The 18,519-nt window shown below is 38.4% G+C and overlaps 1 protein-coding gene across 3 annotated transcripts in view; it reads left to right on the forward strand.

Annotated features, from left to right (window-relative positions):
- Positions 1-17,700, forward strand: part of LOC136834809 (sodium- and chloride-dependent glycine transporter 1-like) — a 127,672-nt gene extending 109,972 nt beyond the window's left edge. For all 3 annotated transcript variants that reach the window (XM_067097542.1, XM_067097544.1, XM_067097543.1), the window contains 10 exons: positions 1,405-1,537; positions 1,952-2,086; positions 7,143-7,246; positions 9,386-9,510; positions 11,394-11,577; positions 12,472-12,607; positions 13,691-13,822; positions 14,264-14,431; positions 14,916-15,027; positions 15,352-17,700. In XM_067097542.1, the coding sequence (XP_066953643.1) occupies positions 1,405-1,537; positions 1,952-2,086; positions 7,143-7,246; positions 9,386-9,510; positions 11,394-11,577; positions 12,472-12,607; positions 13,691-13,822; positions 14,264-14,431; positions 14,916-15,027; positions 15,352-15,377 (1,255 nt within the window). In that variant the 3' untranslated portion in view covers positions 15,378-17,700. The remainder of the gene's footprint in view (positions 1-1,404; positions 1,538-1,951; positions 2,087-7,142; positions 7,247-9,385; positions 9,511-11,393; positions 11,578-12,471; positions 12,608-13,690; positions 13,823-14,263; positions 14,432-14,915; positions 15,028-15,351) is intronic.
- The last annotated feature ends 819 nt before the right edge of the window (positions 17,701-18,519 follow it).

Genomic DNA, 18,519 nt, shown 5'->3' on the forward strand with positions numbered 1-18,519 from the left:
CAGCTGTTGAATATCAGATTTCAAATTCCAGTTCATTATGTCTTGTTCCAGTAGCCACATTCTATGTACTTCGGAATTCAAGTGTCCAAACAAGTTACCTTTTTCCAGATTTTGCTTCCAGAAATGACAATTATTAATCTTTCCTGGAACCCTCTCTTAGTTATTCCCCATTCCAGTTGCCACATCTTAGATATTGCTTATTCCAGTAACCACCTAGATATTCCCCATTCCAGTAGCCACCTCTGAGGATATTCCCCATTCCAGTAGCCACCTCTAAGATATTCCCCATTCCAGTAACCACCTTTTGGATATCCCCCATTACAGCAGCCACCTCTGAGGAAATTCCCCATTCTAGTAGCCACCTCTGAGATGTTTACCACTTCTGAGGATATCCCCCATTCCAGTAGCCACCTCTTACATATTACCTATTCCAGTAACCACCTCTTAGATATCCCCCATTCCAGCAGCCACCTCTGAGGATATTTCCCATTCCAGAGTAGCCACCTCTGAGGATAGTCCCCATTCCAGAGTAGCCACCTCTGAGGATATCCCCCATTCCAGTAGCCACCCCTGAGGATATTCCCCATTCCAGAGTAGCCACCCCTGAGAATATTCCCCATTCCAGAGTAGCCACCTCTGAGGATATTCCCCGTTCCAGTAGCCAACCTCTGAGGATATTACCCATTCCAGAGTAGCCACCTCTGAGGATATTCCCCGTTCCAGTAGCCAACCTCTGAGGATATTCCCCATTCCAGAGTAGCCACCTCTGAGGATATTCCCCGTTCCAGTAGCCAACCTCTGAGGATATTCCCCATTCCAGAGTAGCCACCTCTGAGGATATTCCCCGTTCCAGTAGCCAACCTCTGAGGATATTCCCCGTTCCAGTAGCTAACCTCTGAGGATATTCCCCATTCCAGAGTAGCCACCTCTGAGGATATCCCCCATTCCAGTAGCCACCCCTGAGGATATTCCCCATTCCAGAGTAGCCACCTCTGAGGATATTCCCCGTTCCAGTAGCCAACCTCTGAGGATATTCCCCATTCCAGAGTAGCCACCTCTGAGGATATTCCCCGTTCCAGTAGCCAACCTCTGAGGATATTCCCCGTTCCAGTAGCCAACCTCTGAGGATATTCCCCATTCCAGAGTAGCCACCTCTGAGGATATCCCCCATTCCAGTAGCCACCCCTGAGGATATTCCCCATTCCAGAGTAGCCACCCCTGAGAATATTCCCCATTCCAGAGTAGCCACCTCTGAGGATATTCCCCGTTCCAGTAGCCAACCTCTGAGGATATTCCCCATTCCAGTAGCCACCTCTTGAACATTCCGGCTTCCAGCAGATACTCCTTAGATATCATGTATTTCCTGGACTAGTTCCAGTCTCAGTGACTCATGTTGTTTTCCAGCAACCATGTTTTGGACATCACGGACGGCGTCCATGATATGGGAGGTCTCCAGGGCAACATCGTCTTGGCTCTTCTTGTTGCCTGGATCATCGTCTATTTCGTCTTGATCAAGGGCGTCGAGACCTTTGGAAAGGTAATTTCATGTTAACTTGATGTATTGTGGAAATGTAATTTCTGAGAGAGAGAGAGAGAGTTTTATGGTATTTACAAAAGGAGGCTTGAATTATATAGTCTATTAAGAAAGATAATCAAGGCTTTACATATATATATATATATATATATATATATTTATATATATATACACACACGCACATATATACATATATATATATAGTGTGTGTGTATGTATGTATGTATGTATGTATATGTGTGTGTGTTTATGTCTCTGTGTACCTATTCATGAAACTTACATGTGATGTGATTGCTGTCTTTTTTTTCAAAATGTATATATATATATATATATATATATATATATATATATATATATATATATATATATATATATATATACATACATACATACATACAGTAAAACCTTCTTTTTCAGGCTGTCTACTTCACAGCCACTTTCCCTTACCTGATCCTGGTTGTCCTGTTGGTCCGAGCAGCAACTCTCCCTGGGTACATGGATGGAATCTCCTTCTATCTGACGCCCCAGTGGGACAAGCTCAAGATGGCATCTGTAAGTATAACTGTTGTTAGGTTCACTTACTTTGAATAAATTTTTATTTAATATTTTTTAGCTTTGCAGTAGTTTAGTTTTAACTTCTTCCTAGTTACACTGCACTGAGATGCTTATTCTAGTGCTAGTTTGCCCGTAGTTTTGTAGTTTTAACTTCTAAGTTACACTGCACCAAGATGTTTATTCTAGTGCTAGTTGTTTGCCCAAGATGTTAATGCTAAATGAAATCATTTTTAACTAACTTTTTGTGTACAGAGGGTGACCTCTTGCTGTGATGATTTCATTAAATTTTAAAGTAGGCTAACCATCTTTACTGGCTGCTCCAGAAGCAGGAGCCCGTGCTGGCATAGGGCCAAACTCATTTAGAACGAGAGCCAATCATCGTATTGCATGATATAGTGACTGTTTCTTTTCCTCAGACTCCGGACTAAGAATTCACTTTCTTCTTTTCTGTTTCCTGACTCTCATAATCTTTCTTCCTTGAAGAGGCAGGAAGATCTAAACCTCAAGACTAAAGTTTTTCTTTTACCTTATATTCTTCAGGGCTGGGCTAAGAAAGGGCATTAAGTTGCCAGTTCCTTTGGCCTCAGCGCTTCAGGAACAGTGACTAAACCCCTGCAACTGATGGTGCTCTTTTGTATAAGATTTGAAAACAATGTTATCACTGATTTCTTGAATCACAGTAATTGGTCAGTGTTAGTACACAGCAGTGTTAAATGCCGCCATTGTCTAAGCAAAGATAATGCTAACATCATGAATAAAATGTCCACTATATATATATATATATATATATATATATATATATATATATATATATATATATAAATATATATATATATATATATATATATATATATATATATATATATATATATATATATATATATATATATATATATATATATATAATGCTGAAATGCCCAGCATATCGTTGTATATTTAGATATATTCTAATGTGGACTTTTTATCTGTTTTTAGTTTTAAGGTTCCTGCTATCACTCCAAGACATCTTAGACATGTTATAGTCCACGATCTCACCCCCTCACCCAATATACCGCCTCCTGCCCCATTACACCTAGCAGCAAAGACGTTATGAAACACAAAAGCCACAGCAACTGATTCAGGCTTATTTAAAATGCCTATCTGATAACTTGTCTTTAAAGAGCCTCGCGTTGCCAATCATCAAAGTTTACTTGCCTTATTTCCAACCCCAAAGGCGCCACAGACACAGGATTTGGTACGTCTTCTTCTTCTTCTTTATTTCCTCAGGAAGGATTATTCTGCCCTTAAATGGAAAACTGCAGTATCTGCAAAATTTTCGAAATAGAGATATGCCACCTATTGGGCTCGTGAAGCACTAATACACAAGTTACTGCAGTTTCAGAATGATTCTTCAATGGTTTCCACAATGGTTTCCACGAGTATTTAGGGGGTCCCATTTGCAGTATCTGCAAAATCAGTAGTAAGGCAAGGGAGTATCTACCATTTTTCTCAGTTTTGTATTTTTGCAGATACTGCAGTCTTCCATTTTAGGGCAGTATTCTTACTACGAGACGACACCATCTTAACTTCCAGCGCAGCGCTTCTCTGATTTTCTTTGCTTCGGCTCTGGGCTTATTCTCGAACAAGCGATTTGCTCCTTTTAGGTCACGGAATTCTCCAAGGCCAAGAGAAAGAGAACGTCTGCTCACTTCCCCCCCAAAATCCCTCATGCAGGCCGAGCTTTGTCTACCTCCTTATTACGTCAGCAGGTGAATTGTCGTAATGAGCAGGTACCTCTAAGTTACGTCATCGCCTACGTAGTTACCCCAGGCTGGAGGTGACTCCACTGACTTGGGTAGGCCTTGTCTCTCTTGGCCTTGGAATTCTCTATCATTGGCACATTCTCGATCATAAGTTCATGTTTTGCCTTGTTCCTGCGCATGTCTGCAAGTCTTTTTAATGCTTACAGCATGCTTCGCTCTCTTGGAAAGGAAGGGCCATAGAAAATATTCACATTTTTAAGCTTTTTTCTTTTGATGTAGCGGCATCATAATCAATAAAATCTAAGATCATCTTGTGAGCTAGAGCGTTGAGAATTCTGCCTTTCACGTATATTAGAATTATATCATCTCAAAGTGAAATACACTTTGACCTTAAGACACTGTAACTTTCAAGCAACTGAAAAAAGGTAACATTTATTTTTTGTTTTAAAATCTCAGGGAGAGAAACTGACCAGTATCCATGAACAGGAGACGCAACAATATGAAACTTGACAAAGCTCTAATGAAACAACCAAAACGAACTCGATATTTGGCACTGGATGCAGGCCGTGCATGCCTCAGCATATTCATGCATTGAGATTAAACAATTATCTCGAGAACTTTCTTTTCGGCAGGTGGCATAACACTCTTAGTCAGTGTTCTTCAACCAAGTGATTGATAATAGAAATTATGTTTGTGTATACGTGTATGTATGTATGTATGTATATATATATATATATATATATATATATATATATATATATATATATATATATATATATATATATATATATATATATATATATATATATATATATATATATATATATATATAGATATATATAATATATATATATATATATGTATATATATTTATATATATGTATATATATACAGTACAGTATATATATATATATAAATATATATATATATGTATATATATGTTCATTTCGTTTTATGCAATTCATTGACCTACAGGCTACCCATCTGCATTGCTTGCTGTCTTTTCCTTCTAGTCCATTTCCTTTGCTGTCCAGCTTCTTGAATTTTATCCTGCTTTCCAGTTTACTTTTCATCTTCCTAATAATAATAATAATAATAATAATTCACGTAAGGACAGAGTCTTTGGACTAGAATAATGACAGGCTAGACATAGGGATCAGGGGTCACATCAGACGACTTCATAAGGATTGTAAAAACTAGATTTGAGAAAAGGAAAGAGGACTCTTATGAAAAGTCCTCAACTCTGACAGACGTTTGTTCTGTGACACGTACATTCCTGGTACTGTTTTAGCCTGGCACAAACCCAGTGGCAAAAAAGCACAAAACAAAATTTTCTAACAGGCATTGGCTTCCAGCAAAGGAAAAATGTTGGGTAATGGACTTTCTGGCAAGATAACTCAGTTCAAAACCTTTGAAAGGGCGTAGTACAAAGGCTGTGGCACAGCCCATGGTTTGTGAACAATGGGCCCTACTGTAGGTGAAAGACAGTGTTAGCAAGAGGACCAAAACCACTGCAAGTCTTAGTATCTGGGAGTGTAAACAGGACATAGAAAATGAAAGGCAGTAGGGTGCATTCATGTTTTAGTGAAGCACGTCATAAACACATGTTGGTAACTTATCACATTCAAAACACAAGTTGAGAACATGTCAACGACTGTAAGTGGAGAACAAACCTTTGGTGTATGCTGGATAATCATATGAGGCACTGGTTTGTGATTTGTATGTGATAAATTGCTGACAAGTGTTGACATGTTTTACTACAGCGTGAATACGTTCTTACAGAATGGTGTGTACTTTTAATCAGAGAAATAACTCTTACCTGGTGTGTCTTTGATTAAATCCAACACCCGCTAGAGCAGGGCCGTCCAACCCCATGCCCATGGGCCAAAAATGGCCCGTTTGAATTTGAAAGTGGTCCACTAGAGAAAAATAAGTAAAAGTATATTTCTCTTTTTTATATCATAAAGATTAGATTTACTGCTTATCCTGAATAAAAGAAATAATTCTTGCAAAAGCAACAACTACATATATATATATATATATATATATATATATATATATATATATATATATATATATATATATATATATATATATATATATACACACACACACATACTGTACACACACATATATACGTACGTACACAGAGGTGGCCCATGACTTTTTGTTTTTTCAAGAGTGGCCCTTAGACTAAACAACTTGGATGGCCCTGTTCTAGAGGCAACCTTCCTCATTTTTGTGTTCCTATGCATGCATCACTTTTAAAGCACCTCTGCTGCATGCATTTTGCATTTTATTCTTTACAGGAAACCGAACAAGATAAAAAAAATAACATGATTGTCAAAAGATAAAATCTTGACCCCTCAGTTCATGATTTTTTTAAACTACTCCTTGGCTTACTAGCTTACTAACTTGCTTGTTTCCGTGTGGTAAGGTGACAGGAGCATGACATCAAGACTGGTTGAAATAACAAAGGTCAGACTATTGGTGGGAAGCGATACTTGGTCTCAGTTCCACAAGCATTTAGCCAGGGTATTTAGTATGTGACATTACAACAGCATATTAACCCTTTCCCACATCTTTCATGAGATAGTAATTATGAAGTGTCTATACCATAGTTCTTTTAACAAATACAAATGTAAATAAATGTATAATATAATGAAATACATGCACACATACTTTCATGCTTATTTACTCATACATATAGTTGAGTATGTAAGTGTTTGTTTGTTTGTGTGTGTGTGAGTATGTGTCAGCAGTCATATCTTCAAATACTAAGCCATGAAGCTAGTTATTTCAAGCTGAACAGTTCAGCACAGTGTCTGATCACCACAATCTGTCCTGAGTTCATATCCCAGCTGAGTAGATGCCTAGGTGCCTTTAACAGATCAAATTTAAGAATGCTCACTATTGGTTCATTTTGATGTCTGTGTTACAGTTGTGTCTTTGGTAACTTGATGCTAATCTCTTGGGAAAATTGTAATCTTGGCTTAGGTTTTGGGCACCAGAGATTAGCACCAAGCTCCCAAAGACGTAAGGCTATGCTGAATAAGGTGCCCATATTGCAAGCTTTCGTGGTGAGTCCCAGAGCCAAATGGTAAACTGGTCTAAATGAAAGCCTGCACTATAATGAAATAAAAAAAAATAACTTCATGGCATTAGATTTTGAAGTCTGGAGAAGTATTTGTTTCTGTAAATATTATATACATTCACATATTAAATGTCCTGTTTATCTTGTGTGCTTGTGTCTGCTTGGCTACAGTAACTCATCATGAATCATCCCATTATCTTTTCTATCACCTGGTCAGGTTTGGGGTGACGCTGCCATCCAGATCTTCTTCAGCTTATCACCCTGTTGGGGTGGCCTGATCACTTTGGCCTCCTATAACAAGTTCAGCAACAACTGCTTCAGGTAGGGTAAAGAGCCGTGGTGGTATACACTGTCAATCATTTCTAAAGCTTCTGCACTCCAAGTGACTCCATCTCCTACTACAAATCACACCACTACTCTTAGAGAAATCTATTCCCTTACCTCCGCCCTTCCATCCCTCCAACCCTCCGCCCCTTTCCCAGAAGTAAGATTTTTCCATTTTGGGCAGAAAAAATGCAAACAGTGTTCACCCTAATCCTGGACATGGTGTTTGCCTCTCTTTCACGAGCAGGTTTGGGGAGAAGCAGCTGTGCAGATCTTCTTCTCCCTGGGGCCGTGCTGGGGATCACTAATTGCCCTCTCATCCTTCAACAATTTCAAGAACAACATTTTCAGGTTCAGTCTGCGAGAGTTTTCTGCGGCCGCTCTGTGGCGAATCTGTAGAGATAAGCCTTTGTCAGACTGCTGTGGTGGACTGCATGAGATGCTCCTTAGATATCTCCTGAGATAAGAAAGATCTGATGTGATCCAGTCGATGATCTTTGCCCGGAGTTCTCCTTTCCCGGTGTCTTTCTCACACAGCAGAGTCATCCTCACAAAATCACTTATATACTAAATCAGACAACTGTTTGTGGAAATTTTTATATGCATGTCCAAGGCTAAATGAACTATGAAGACATTTTCCAGGTCAGCAGACTAAAACAGTTATTTTGAAAATTTGGGAGAACAAATTGGGAATTCTCGTTATGTAGATCTCAACATGAACAAAAACAACCTGGAAAATATTACACTCTGCACCACTTCTAGGTACTGTTTTATTTCTTATTCAATTATGCACTGCCTGTCGATCTATGACAGCACGAATGATTGAAGGGAATGTCGAACACTTGCCACTTGCAGAACATTACACTATGGCTCCGAGAGTTTCGTTGAAAAGCCCTGGAAGAAGTGTAACTGAACAGGGTCACTGGATGCATGTGCCTCCTTGATTATGTTCCTACACTCATGAATGTCATGGATTTAGAATCCTATTTCTTCAAGGTAATAGGTACTACCTGTATGAACTGAGAAATTAAGTGTTCTACAGCTGGCCATTGTAAAGAAGACCATTGTCGAATGGAAGAATTTCTAACTCCAAAGCCATTTGATTCAGAAGTCTCTGACATCATAAAATTTCCAAACTGTCATTACTTGAACCTCTAAAATCAAAGGGCTTCCAAAAATTTCATTTATTTCCGTTCCATGAGTATTTATGTTCTGACTGTTTCCAGAAAATATATTTTGAACACATCTGAGATTTACCTACCGTAGGTAGTATTTCTAAACTCAAAAATCAATTATAATCCAAGAGCGCATGTATCTTTGTGTAGTTATTTACTCTGTTCTGGAATGCTCATGTGTCTACCCCTCTACTGGTAATGGATGCACTTTGTTTTCCATTGATGCTTGTGAGTGCCAATGACTGAAACTCTACAAGAGTCTCATGACACAAACAGGGCAGTAGACCAAGTTACAGCACGTTGTAGAAGCCGATGGGTTATCTAGTTAGATCCACTGAAGTTGGCTGGTGACTTCTCCCCCCCCCCCACCGAAAACATTGCAAAGCCTTGTTACGTACATTGCATGTCATCCAGTGGCCTCGTATACTGTAAACTAGAGTACTCAAGAAGGTTTACATGGAGACCACTTTCAGCTTAATTTTATGGATTGCTGCCTACTTCATATTGATGACCAGTCTCATCCTTCTCAGATAACACTAATTAACTAAATTGTCTAGAAGTGGAAGGTGGTTGGTCTGTTGTAACGACAAAGTAATACAACCTGTGAATATATGCTACGGAAAAAATACCTTGCAATAACATTTTTTTGCATCATGCTTTTACAGTTTCATATTACCTTTGCAATGTAATGCATTTTCTTGTATATTTTATAACAAATATCTTTGGAATTAATTTCTGCATTGCACCCATTGTATTTCTTGATGCTACAAATGAGAATCTCTGGAAAGTAATCATTAAGAATTTTGACATATCAACAAACAATTAGAGCCTCAGTTACTGTAGCATGTTTCTTGATACTGTTTTACTTAGCAGTGACAAAAGCATAACTCATGTTGCTAAATCACATAGCGTTACATCCATTTCCACACTGTGTACTGAACCAAACATCATCTTTCGACAGAGATGCTTTTGTGGTGTCCTTCGGAAACTGCTTGACGAGCTTCTTCGCCGGCTTCGTGATCTTTGGCATCATAGGGTTCATGGCACATGAGCTTGGTCTTCCCATCAAGGACGTTGCAGTAGATGGTAAAGTGGTCGATTTTCATGTCCTCACGCATTTCTTTACCATCCTTGGCGGAGTTCAAATATGCTCCTGCAGGTATTTGGGAATGGAATGCTCCATAAAGCAAGCCTTCACTGGTAATGACTCCACCAAAGGATTCGGTTAGATGTGCATTGTGACATCCTTTTGCCCAATTGGGTTACCCGAGGTGTTCCAAAGGCCATCGTTCAGGTGTTAGAATTGAGGTTGAACCTCTGATCAAATTTTTCAACCTCCATTGTATAGCCATGAATGATATCACCTGAGCCTCTTTGGTCGTTTCAAGAAGCATTCAGTTTCAGAAATTCGTTTATGGAGATTCCAATCCCTTTAGAAACTGAGAGTCCCTTTGCAAATTCTTCTCGAGAGTCGCTTGGTCAAAGGTCTTTCCACTCATTGCTTCATAACAATGAAAGTGTCATTACTTACGATTTTTTTAATGTTGCCATTTCAAATGAAGCCTGATTCTCAGTGTCTAACAGCCTGTATGGAAATCTGGCTCACATGTCCCCAGATAAAATTCTGATATCCTTAACAGTTTTCAGGAGAAAAAGTATATCATTGCAATTTGTTAAGATTACAGCCCTTTGTAACAGAACATTGGTTACTTAATACAGATCACCCCCTGACATGTGGGCCAGCTGTCTCAATATCAGTCTCCACACTGTATGTGGTACAGTAAGTCAAGTAAAAGACAAAAATACTTCATATCACTTCAGTCTATTACGTTTCCACTACATGACCATTCACTTTTCAAAGTAAAGAAAAAAAAATAAGGAATGTAAAGTATCTTAGGCCATTCCATAACTAATCAAAAACCAAAGTTGCAAGACATATCATATTTTTCTTTAAAAAGTTCTGAGAAATTCTAGTAGTCACTACAGTTGTATTGTTATGACCAGCCACACCATTCACTCACTAATAAAGCACTCTTTAGGCCCAAGCTTAATCCTACTTTTGATTCCATTACCAGAAATCCAAAGGATAGATAGTTAATTCCTCATGCCCTCTTGTAAGTAGCTCCACTGTTCCCACCCAAAAGCTTAGTTTATGTATTTCCATCGGCAAGGTACGTAAGAAAGTCACACTGTTCTTAGATCTGTGAGGTTGGCCGATGGTGTCAGTGGCTGTCAGTAGGGTAAGTGAGTGTGTGTTATAAAAGAATAGGGAATAAGGTAAGTGAGGTAAATATTTTTATTTAAACTGTAAGATGTTAAAAAAGGTAAGTTTTTCTTGAAGGTATCATGAAGAGTACAAATCAGATGTCAAGTGAAGTAACAGCTTTCTGTTATCATCGCAGTGGTGTGTATTAATTACTGCTATGTTGTGTTCAGATTCTCTTGATAAACATTTATATTTCCACCATTTTCAGTGAATATATTTAGTGGCAGCATATTCATTGCACTGAGTGCTGTTTCCAGGGAGGTGAGAGCTGCAGCAGATGTTGTAAACATGCTTTGTAGGTAAGCTTAAGGTTGAAGATGAACATTTGTAGAGCACTGCTGTCTGGACTGGTCATCCATTGCTCTCAGTGTTGCAGGTATTTTTTGAGAGTGAACCCTTAACAGGTTCGCTCTGTCACACTTACATAAACACTTATACACAGTATCAGACACACACACACACACACATGATGTTTTCACCTCAAAACATATCATTCATCATCATCATCATCATTTTTGTCCCACTGTCCTCAGGCAGGTATAAGGATTGCTGCCTATGTGAGGATATATCTGTGCAACTTCTCTCTAATTCTTACCTAATTCTTCTTTCCTCACTTCCATTCTATCGCACCTATCACCATTAGGGCTTGTACAGTACCTCCACCCCCAGTTCTCATGTGGAGTCATTCTTATGCACGTTCTAGGACCGGGCCTGGCGTTCGTGGCTTACCCCGAGGCCGTGGCCCGCCTGCCTCTCTCGCCGGTGTGGTCCATCTTGTTCTTCGCCATGCTGCTGACTCTGGGTCTCGGCACGCAGTTTACTATCCTTACCACCATCATCACCACCATTACTGATGACTTCCCAGTCCTACGCGGCAAGAACTTCAAGTGAGTCAACCTGCCAAAAAAGAAATCCGCATCGCCAACTTGACACCCATTTCTATTTCATGATTAACAATGTTTGTTGGGTGCGCACTCACATGTGGTATGTGACTTTACGTGTGACTAACCCTTCATTCATGACAGGGTATCAGTATTCTTCAGCAGCAACTGGCTAGAAGGCCTGTGTTATTGTTATCATTATTGTTATTATTGTTACTGTATGATGTTAATCAATGCTCATCATTTCTTTCCCCTGCATAAGCATCAAGTATGCAACTACTGCAGGAGACCAGAAATGTTGGCACGGACTCATTTCATTTACGCTACTGTACATTTCGCAGAGATCCTTTGTTTTCGCGAGGCAGTGGTTACCATTAGCTGGTTGGAGCGTTATGCATCAGCCTTAAATGTCTCAGTCGATAGCTTTCCAACAGCCGCGTGGTAACCACTGCTAAAAACACTAATTAATTGCAATTATTAATGATGACCTTCTACTCAGGAAAAGTTACCCAAAGTTCTTATAATTGCCTCTGTTTTTTTCTCTCTGGCCTCATGATGGAGGACGTTTACTGAATGCTGAGTCAAAAGCTTGGAAATTCAACATGATCATCAGCTTGATAATAATGCCTTTATTATTATTATTATTATTAATATTATTATTATTAGTGTTACCATTATTATTACTCTTAACATAGTGGCTACTTTTTACATACTTATATATGAATTCCTAAATTGCTCTACTTCCATCATGTAATTTCTGTAAAATTCGTTAACTTCACCGTGAGCATCTATGTGGCTAAAACTGAGCTGTGTCTTATCACTGTATGTATAGCGTCAGGCCGAGAAGGCCTAAACAGTCAGTGTACGGCCGGAAATGACTCATTCTCTTGACAACCGCAGGTGGGCCCTCTTAGCAGCCTGCCTGGTCATGTATGGCGTGGGGCTTTCTATGGCCATGAAGGGAGGCATGTATGTCCTGCAGATGATGGATTACTACTCCTCAACGTTCTCAGCTCTCATGGTCGGCATGGCAGAGGTAAGGTGTCACCCGCTGACAGTGGGATTTTATGGGTGTTCATGATCGCTGTCCCTGTAGCAAATTCATGAGATGTATGCTAGTATTGCACCAGCCACGGTTTTTTTGCCATGCCCTTAGGTAAGGTTAGGTTAGATTAGATTTAGTACCTCTCTAGAAATTTAGGTGTGGGAAACATAATGAGATTATGTTCGAGAAAATTCTACGGTTAGATTTTAAGATACGGCGTCCTGCTTTTTTCAGGGAAAAGTCCTGGTACTCAGTTACATCATGGGAAAATGTGTCTCTGTACAAGATATTATTATTATTATTTTTATTATTATTATTATTATTATTATTATTATTATTATTCAGAATATACACGTAAACCCTATTCATATGGAACAAGCCCACAGGGGCCATTGACCTGAAATTCAAGCTTCCAAAGAATATGGCGTTCATTAGGAAGAGGTAAGATGAGGTAAGGGGAAATACTTTGCCCTACATGGCTGGCTGCAGACGGTACTGTCGTTTTGTTGCGTTATTTCTACAGCCATCTCTTACGTTACTCCTTGCCACCAGGTTTTCATCTGTAATCTGCTGTCCTTAGCAAATCAGCTGTCCAAGTTTAGCATATATTATTCCCTGAGAAGTAATCTGTAGCCTAGGCTGTACTGAAAGTTCATGGTTTGTGCCCTTTCATTTCCCAGCTTCTGTGCTTTCTATCTTACTTTTCATCTGTACCCTTTGGTCTCTTTCCTCCTAGCTGTTATACCAACCTAATTTTCATTTCATGTACGACCAAACCCTTAAAGCCAGCTCTATGAAAATCAGGACATATCAGTAATTTTGATATATTATTGTAATGACACATGATTCTATTATATTTTCTTGTTTATTTTTCATGTAAATCTATCTTATATATTAAAACATTTGAAACTACAACTTTTAATTGGAGGATTCATCCATATTTCAGAATTTTATATGTCTTACCCTTTGTACTGTACATTTGACATCGAAACATTTTTTGCTAAGTTCAGTTAAATTTCTTTTTTATTTATCTTTATTTTCTTATATAAGTGATTTTATATCTTCTCACCTCAGGTTGTGGTCGTGACATGGATTTATGGAGTGGATAACTTCCTCAGTGACATCAAAGTGATGATTGGATTCTACCCATACCCAAGAATTGTCTGGAAATACCTGTGGAAGATTGTTATGCCCTGCGTGGTTCTGGTTAGTACTGTACCCTTGGGGTGCCCAGTTTATAATAGCTAATGCCCAAGTTGTAAGGTATCCCTTTGGTAATCGACAGTTTTTAATAGCCTTTGTGGGCAGGGTTATAAAGGAATACCCTGTTCACAACAGCTAGTGCCCGTGTCAGAACTATTTCTTGGGCATCAACAATGTCAGGGCGATTTTTATCTTTCTTCAAGTTTTGATGGGCCTGTTTCTTTCATTGCAATATACCTTAGCTATTGATTGTTAGTTAGTAATGTAATCTATTAAATAAGTGATGCATTACTAATCCAAGCAGTAGTAGTTATCTATACGTAAAAATTGCCGTTAGAAACTTCTCAATTCGCTCAGTAAAAGATGTCTCGTTGAATCAGTAACAAAACAATAGTTTACCTCAGGACAAATTACAAATGGAACATTGAGGGATTGTCTTTTCAGACTATTCTGGCATTCACCTGGATTGACCTGAAGCCTGCAAAATATGGCGACTACAACTTCCCCGCCTGGGCTAACGTCATTGGGTGGATTCTCTCCTTCTCCTCTGTGGCCCTTATTCCCTTAGTGGCCTTTTACAAGATCCTTCGGGAGAAAGGCTCCTTTGTAGAGGTAAGGTCCTCTCCTCACATACTCGTATGTGATTGGGTAGTCTGCCTGTTATACGTCAACTTGGTAAAAAGATGATGACTGTAGAGCAGATAGTGGGACATTCAGTTTGAGCTCTGTGAATAGAAATGGACGTGAAGAAAATAGTCTTGTGGGAGATGTGAGCTTTGTACAGTATAAAGGTATAGGATACAAGGCAGCAAAAAGTATGGTGTTATGTATGAACTTTGTAAAATGACACATAAACATCAGGCACAAAGCAGATAGTTGCCTGTTATTTGTGAACATTTAAATTGATGGGCACTTATAGTTAGGTTTAAGTCATGTGCCAATTTTGTTGACAGATAAAGGAACGGCAGATAACTTGATGTATGACCCTTATGAAAAGACAAGAACGCAGAGCAGATAGTCTCAGTTTCAGTACGTAATTTGTAAAGAGTTAATGGGTGCAAATCCTGTCATAATATGTATCCTATTCATGTTCCAGAGAGTCAGGAAGCTGTGCAAGCCTCTTCCAGAATGGGCTCCTCCTCCAGAAGTAGCCATCAGACCTAATGACTCCTTTGGTGCCAAACCTCTTCTTAAAGTTACTTCATTCGGTAAGATTCTGGGTGTTCTTTCACAGATCTGTTGTAGCCTCTTATTGTACGGTGGTACTGCCACGTACAGTGTCTTTGTATGGGACGATGTAGATGATACACTAGAGATTTTTTGAAGTGTCCCTTCAGCACAGAGCTGCACTACTTCCCACCTAGAGCTTTTCCCCTGTTCCCTTTCATCTCGTCTTATATAGAAGTACGAATCTTCAGCTATCGCCTCTAGTTCAGAAACAAATCTTTCAGTCTAGTCCTTATTTACTGTCAGAGCCCTTCTCATTGACAAGAACTTTTCACAGTCTAAAATAATTTTCTTTTTGCTTGCAGATGAAGATACCATGAATAAAGTTTAATCTCGGACGCCCAAAAGGCAGGCTCTCCTTTCTTCAATGTCTTCATTCCCTTTGCTGGCTGGAGGGTAATGGCCAATATCATGCCAGTATCAAAGGGAAAAATCCAGAGGGCTAGTGACAAAGGAAAAGAACTTCACGTGCACACTCGTACGACATAGGGAGACTTCTTCAGCGTCATCTTTCCAGGATGACCACAGTCACTTTAAGGCATTATGGCATCTGTAAATCATCTTTCCCATAGCGTCACGGTCTACTCCAAAATATTTAATCACTTTACACAGCATTAAGGCCTCCGCAAACGATCTATTCCAAAACTATCCTGACTTCTGCAGAATGTCCACAGGTGCTGTAGGACATGACAGTATCTGTGAAACATCTTTTCAACAGCCATCGTGACTTCTACAGAATGTTTACAGTTGCTTTAAGGCGTTACTGCGTCTGTAAGCTGTCTTTTCCGTAGCTCCACTGGAGTATTTCATCATGTAAGCACACTGATTATCCCTGTCAAATTTGATACAGATCTGATCAGTCGTAGAGCGGTGTGGTGAATTTGCTTTGTAGTATTAAAGCTGTAGCTTACTCTTAGACAGAGAAATTGAGTTCCATTTCATACCATGCATAAAGATAAGGAGACAGTTATTGCAGGCTTTTATAAAGGGGAAAGAAATGTGGTCGAATCCTGTATTGTCTCATCAAGACTTTGCATCTTGGGACGGGAAGGGCCACACTGTTGTCATCCAGTAGCAGAGACTGCTGCTGGAATTTAAAAATGACAAATTAGTGGATATTATGTAAATAAGGTATAGTAATATATATTATATATACATGCAGTTCATCAGAGGTGGTAAGAGGTTTATCCACACCTGAAGATTTGATATGAGGAGAAAGTACGTTGTCCAAGTCTGCTTCCTTGTTGTTGTTTAGCCCAGAAATAGTTCATATCAGATTCTAATCTCGTACGATTTAATTCTCATTCCCTCCCTCAGACACACCTCTTATATTCTCAGTATTTGAAAATTAAATCTAAGTGGAAACAATTTTATAGTAATGCTAAATCTAAGTGGAAACAATTTAATAGTAATGCTATGTTAATTAGTCTGTATAAGTGGCAGTTCCTATAAAAACATTCAAGGAAGTGACGACAAAGTGTAGGTTACACAGATCTTGTAAGAAGTCAGAGTTATTTCTGGCAGGTAAATCAACGGGCATTGTGACTTGTACCATCAATGACTGCTGTGTTAGATTCCTTGTCTAAGAAATGGAATTCTGTGGTAAAATATCTGTAGACAAAAATTTATGTAAGAAATCCGTTCCTAAAAATTATGTAACTTGATCATCTGTATGTCAAATGGCATACTTCAGGCCATTGCCTCTGACAAATGTTATTAGTTTTGATAAAATGTTTATTGTTATCCATGTCCCTAATTTTATGAGGAATTTATCGATAGAAATACCCCTACGGTTGAGAAAGGGGTCACCATTGTCAAAATTTGAAAAATTTCATTTGTCGAAAATCTTTTGTTTATAAACTGAAATCTGTTATTTTTGTTACCAGTAATCACAGGTATATGTTGTGTGTCCGTGCATTCATGTTCGTACGTGTGTACGTATGTATATATGCATATTTGCCTTCATACTGCTTGATTATCAATACATGCCAAAACAGTTGTTTAGGAGAGATAATCATTCATTATTATCTTCCGATGAAGTTATCAAATTTATTGAATTTTCATAGACTGTAAGATATTATCACTCACTGGAGTTTCCGTTGTCTTGTAAATATTTGTACATTTTATCATTGTTTTTCATATTCATAAGATAACATTGAAAGTACCAGACCTTCTCCTACAATAAAAAAAAATGTTTGTCTTTTGTCTCTTCCACTCATGTAATTCGTTTTCATTCAGTTTTTCGGTTTTGTATATATATATTTTTTTTTCCATCCACAAATTCCTCTTAATTTACTAAGTAAAATTATTTACAAATGTAATTTAAATGCACTCCATATTAGTTCAGCTTGGTACGTTAGGTTAGGCGAGGCCTGCTTGGTTGAAATCTTTCCTCTTCTCGCGAAAACTTTCTGGGAGTTTGAAACCTTGACTGGAACGTACAAAAGTTCCAGCAAGTTCTAATTTGTGATTTGGTATCCAGAGAGAGAGGGAGAGAAGGACTTTGCTGCGTCCCTTGCAAGAGGTCTTCCTGAACTGAAATTTTGAAAAATGGGCGCAGGGGACGACTTACTACAAAAACTATTAAGATTTGACAACCATATATGTATTGTGATGCATGAGTACATTCCAATACAGATGTGCATTGAAGTTTATTTATTGTTTCCTTTTCTCTTTACGTTTTGGTTATGGGATCTCTTGAATACACACACGTATGTATACTATTTATACACACACACACACACACACACATATATATATATATATATATATATATATATATATATATATATATATATATATATATATATATACACAGTATATCACCAACTGTGAGCAAAATACAAGTATAATTGTGTGTTATTTCAGTGTGTAGTGTTGTGTATATGTGAATATGAGTAGTGAAAACGCATAAAGCAATCTTGGATTCCGCTAACAATTTTATAGGTGCTTAATATATACAAAATATAATACATTAATTAAAGGAAATTTATAGTTATGAAAGTCTGTGTTATTTTGGGGCTGAGAGAGGAAATAAATATTTGAAAAGTTTCCCGAATTATGATAGAATTTTTTTTTATATAAATATCGAGTTACTGTGGAATTGTTTTTGGGCACAATGCCTAGGAAAAATTGCCCTGCTCGGTGGGCACCAACAATGATAATGAATGTAACAGACTGTCTATCAAGAAGGAAGGATGGGTTTTAAAGTGTGCGGGATTTTGTAGATTCAAAATGAAAAATTATAGATGAAAATCCCCTGAGACTCGGAAGTCAAAGGAGGCAAAGGCAGCCATGTTTGCGAAGGTTGGTAGAGAAGAAGCGTGAATGAATGAGTTGCGCACACACCATAAGCAGTAGAACAGCTGCGTCTGCGGCAAGGTTACTGCCGTAGAGAATTGAAAGAGCTTAATACAGAAATTAAAAGTGAGATGAATTTTGCCTATAATAGACTTTTATATATAAACTTTTGT

Source organism: Macrobrachium rosenbergii, chromosome 54, assembly GCF_040412425.1.
Source record: "Macrobrachium rosenbergii isolate ZJJX-2024 chromosome 54, ASM4041242v1, whole genome shotgun sequence".
NCBI lineage: Eukaryota > Metazoa > Arthropoda > Malacostraca > Decapoda > Palaemonidae > Macrobrachium > Macrobrachium rosenbergii.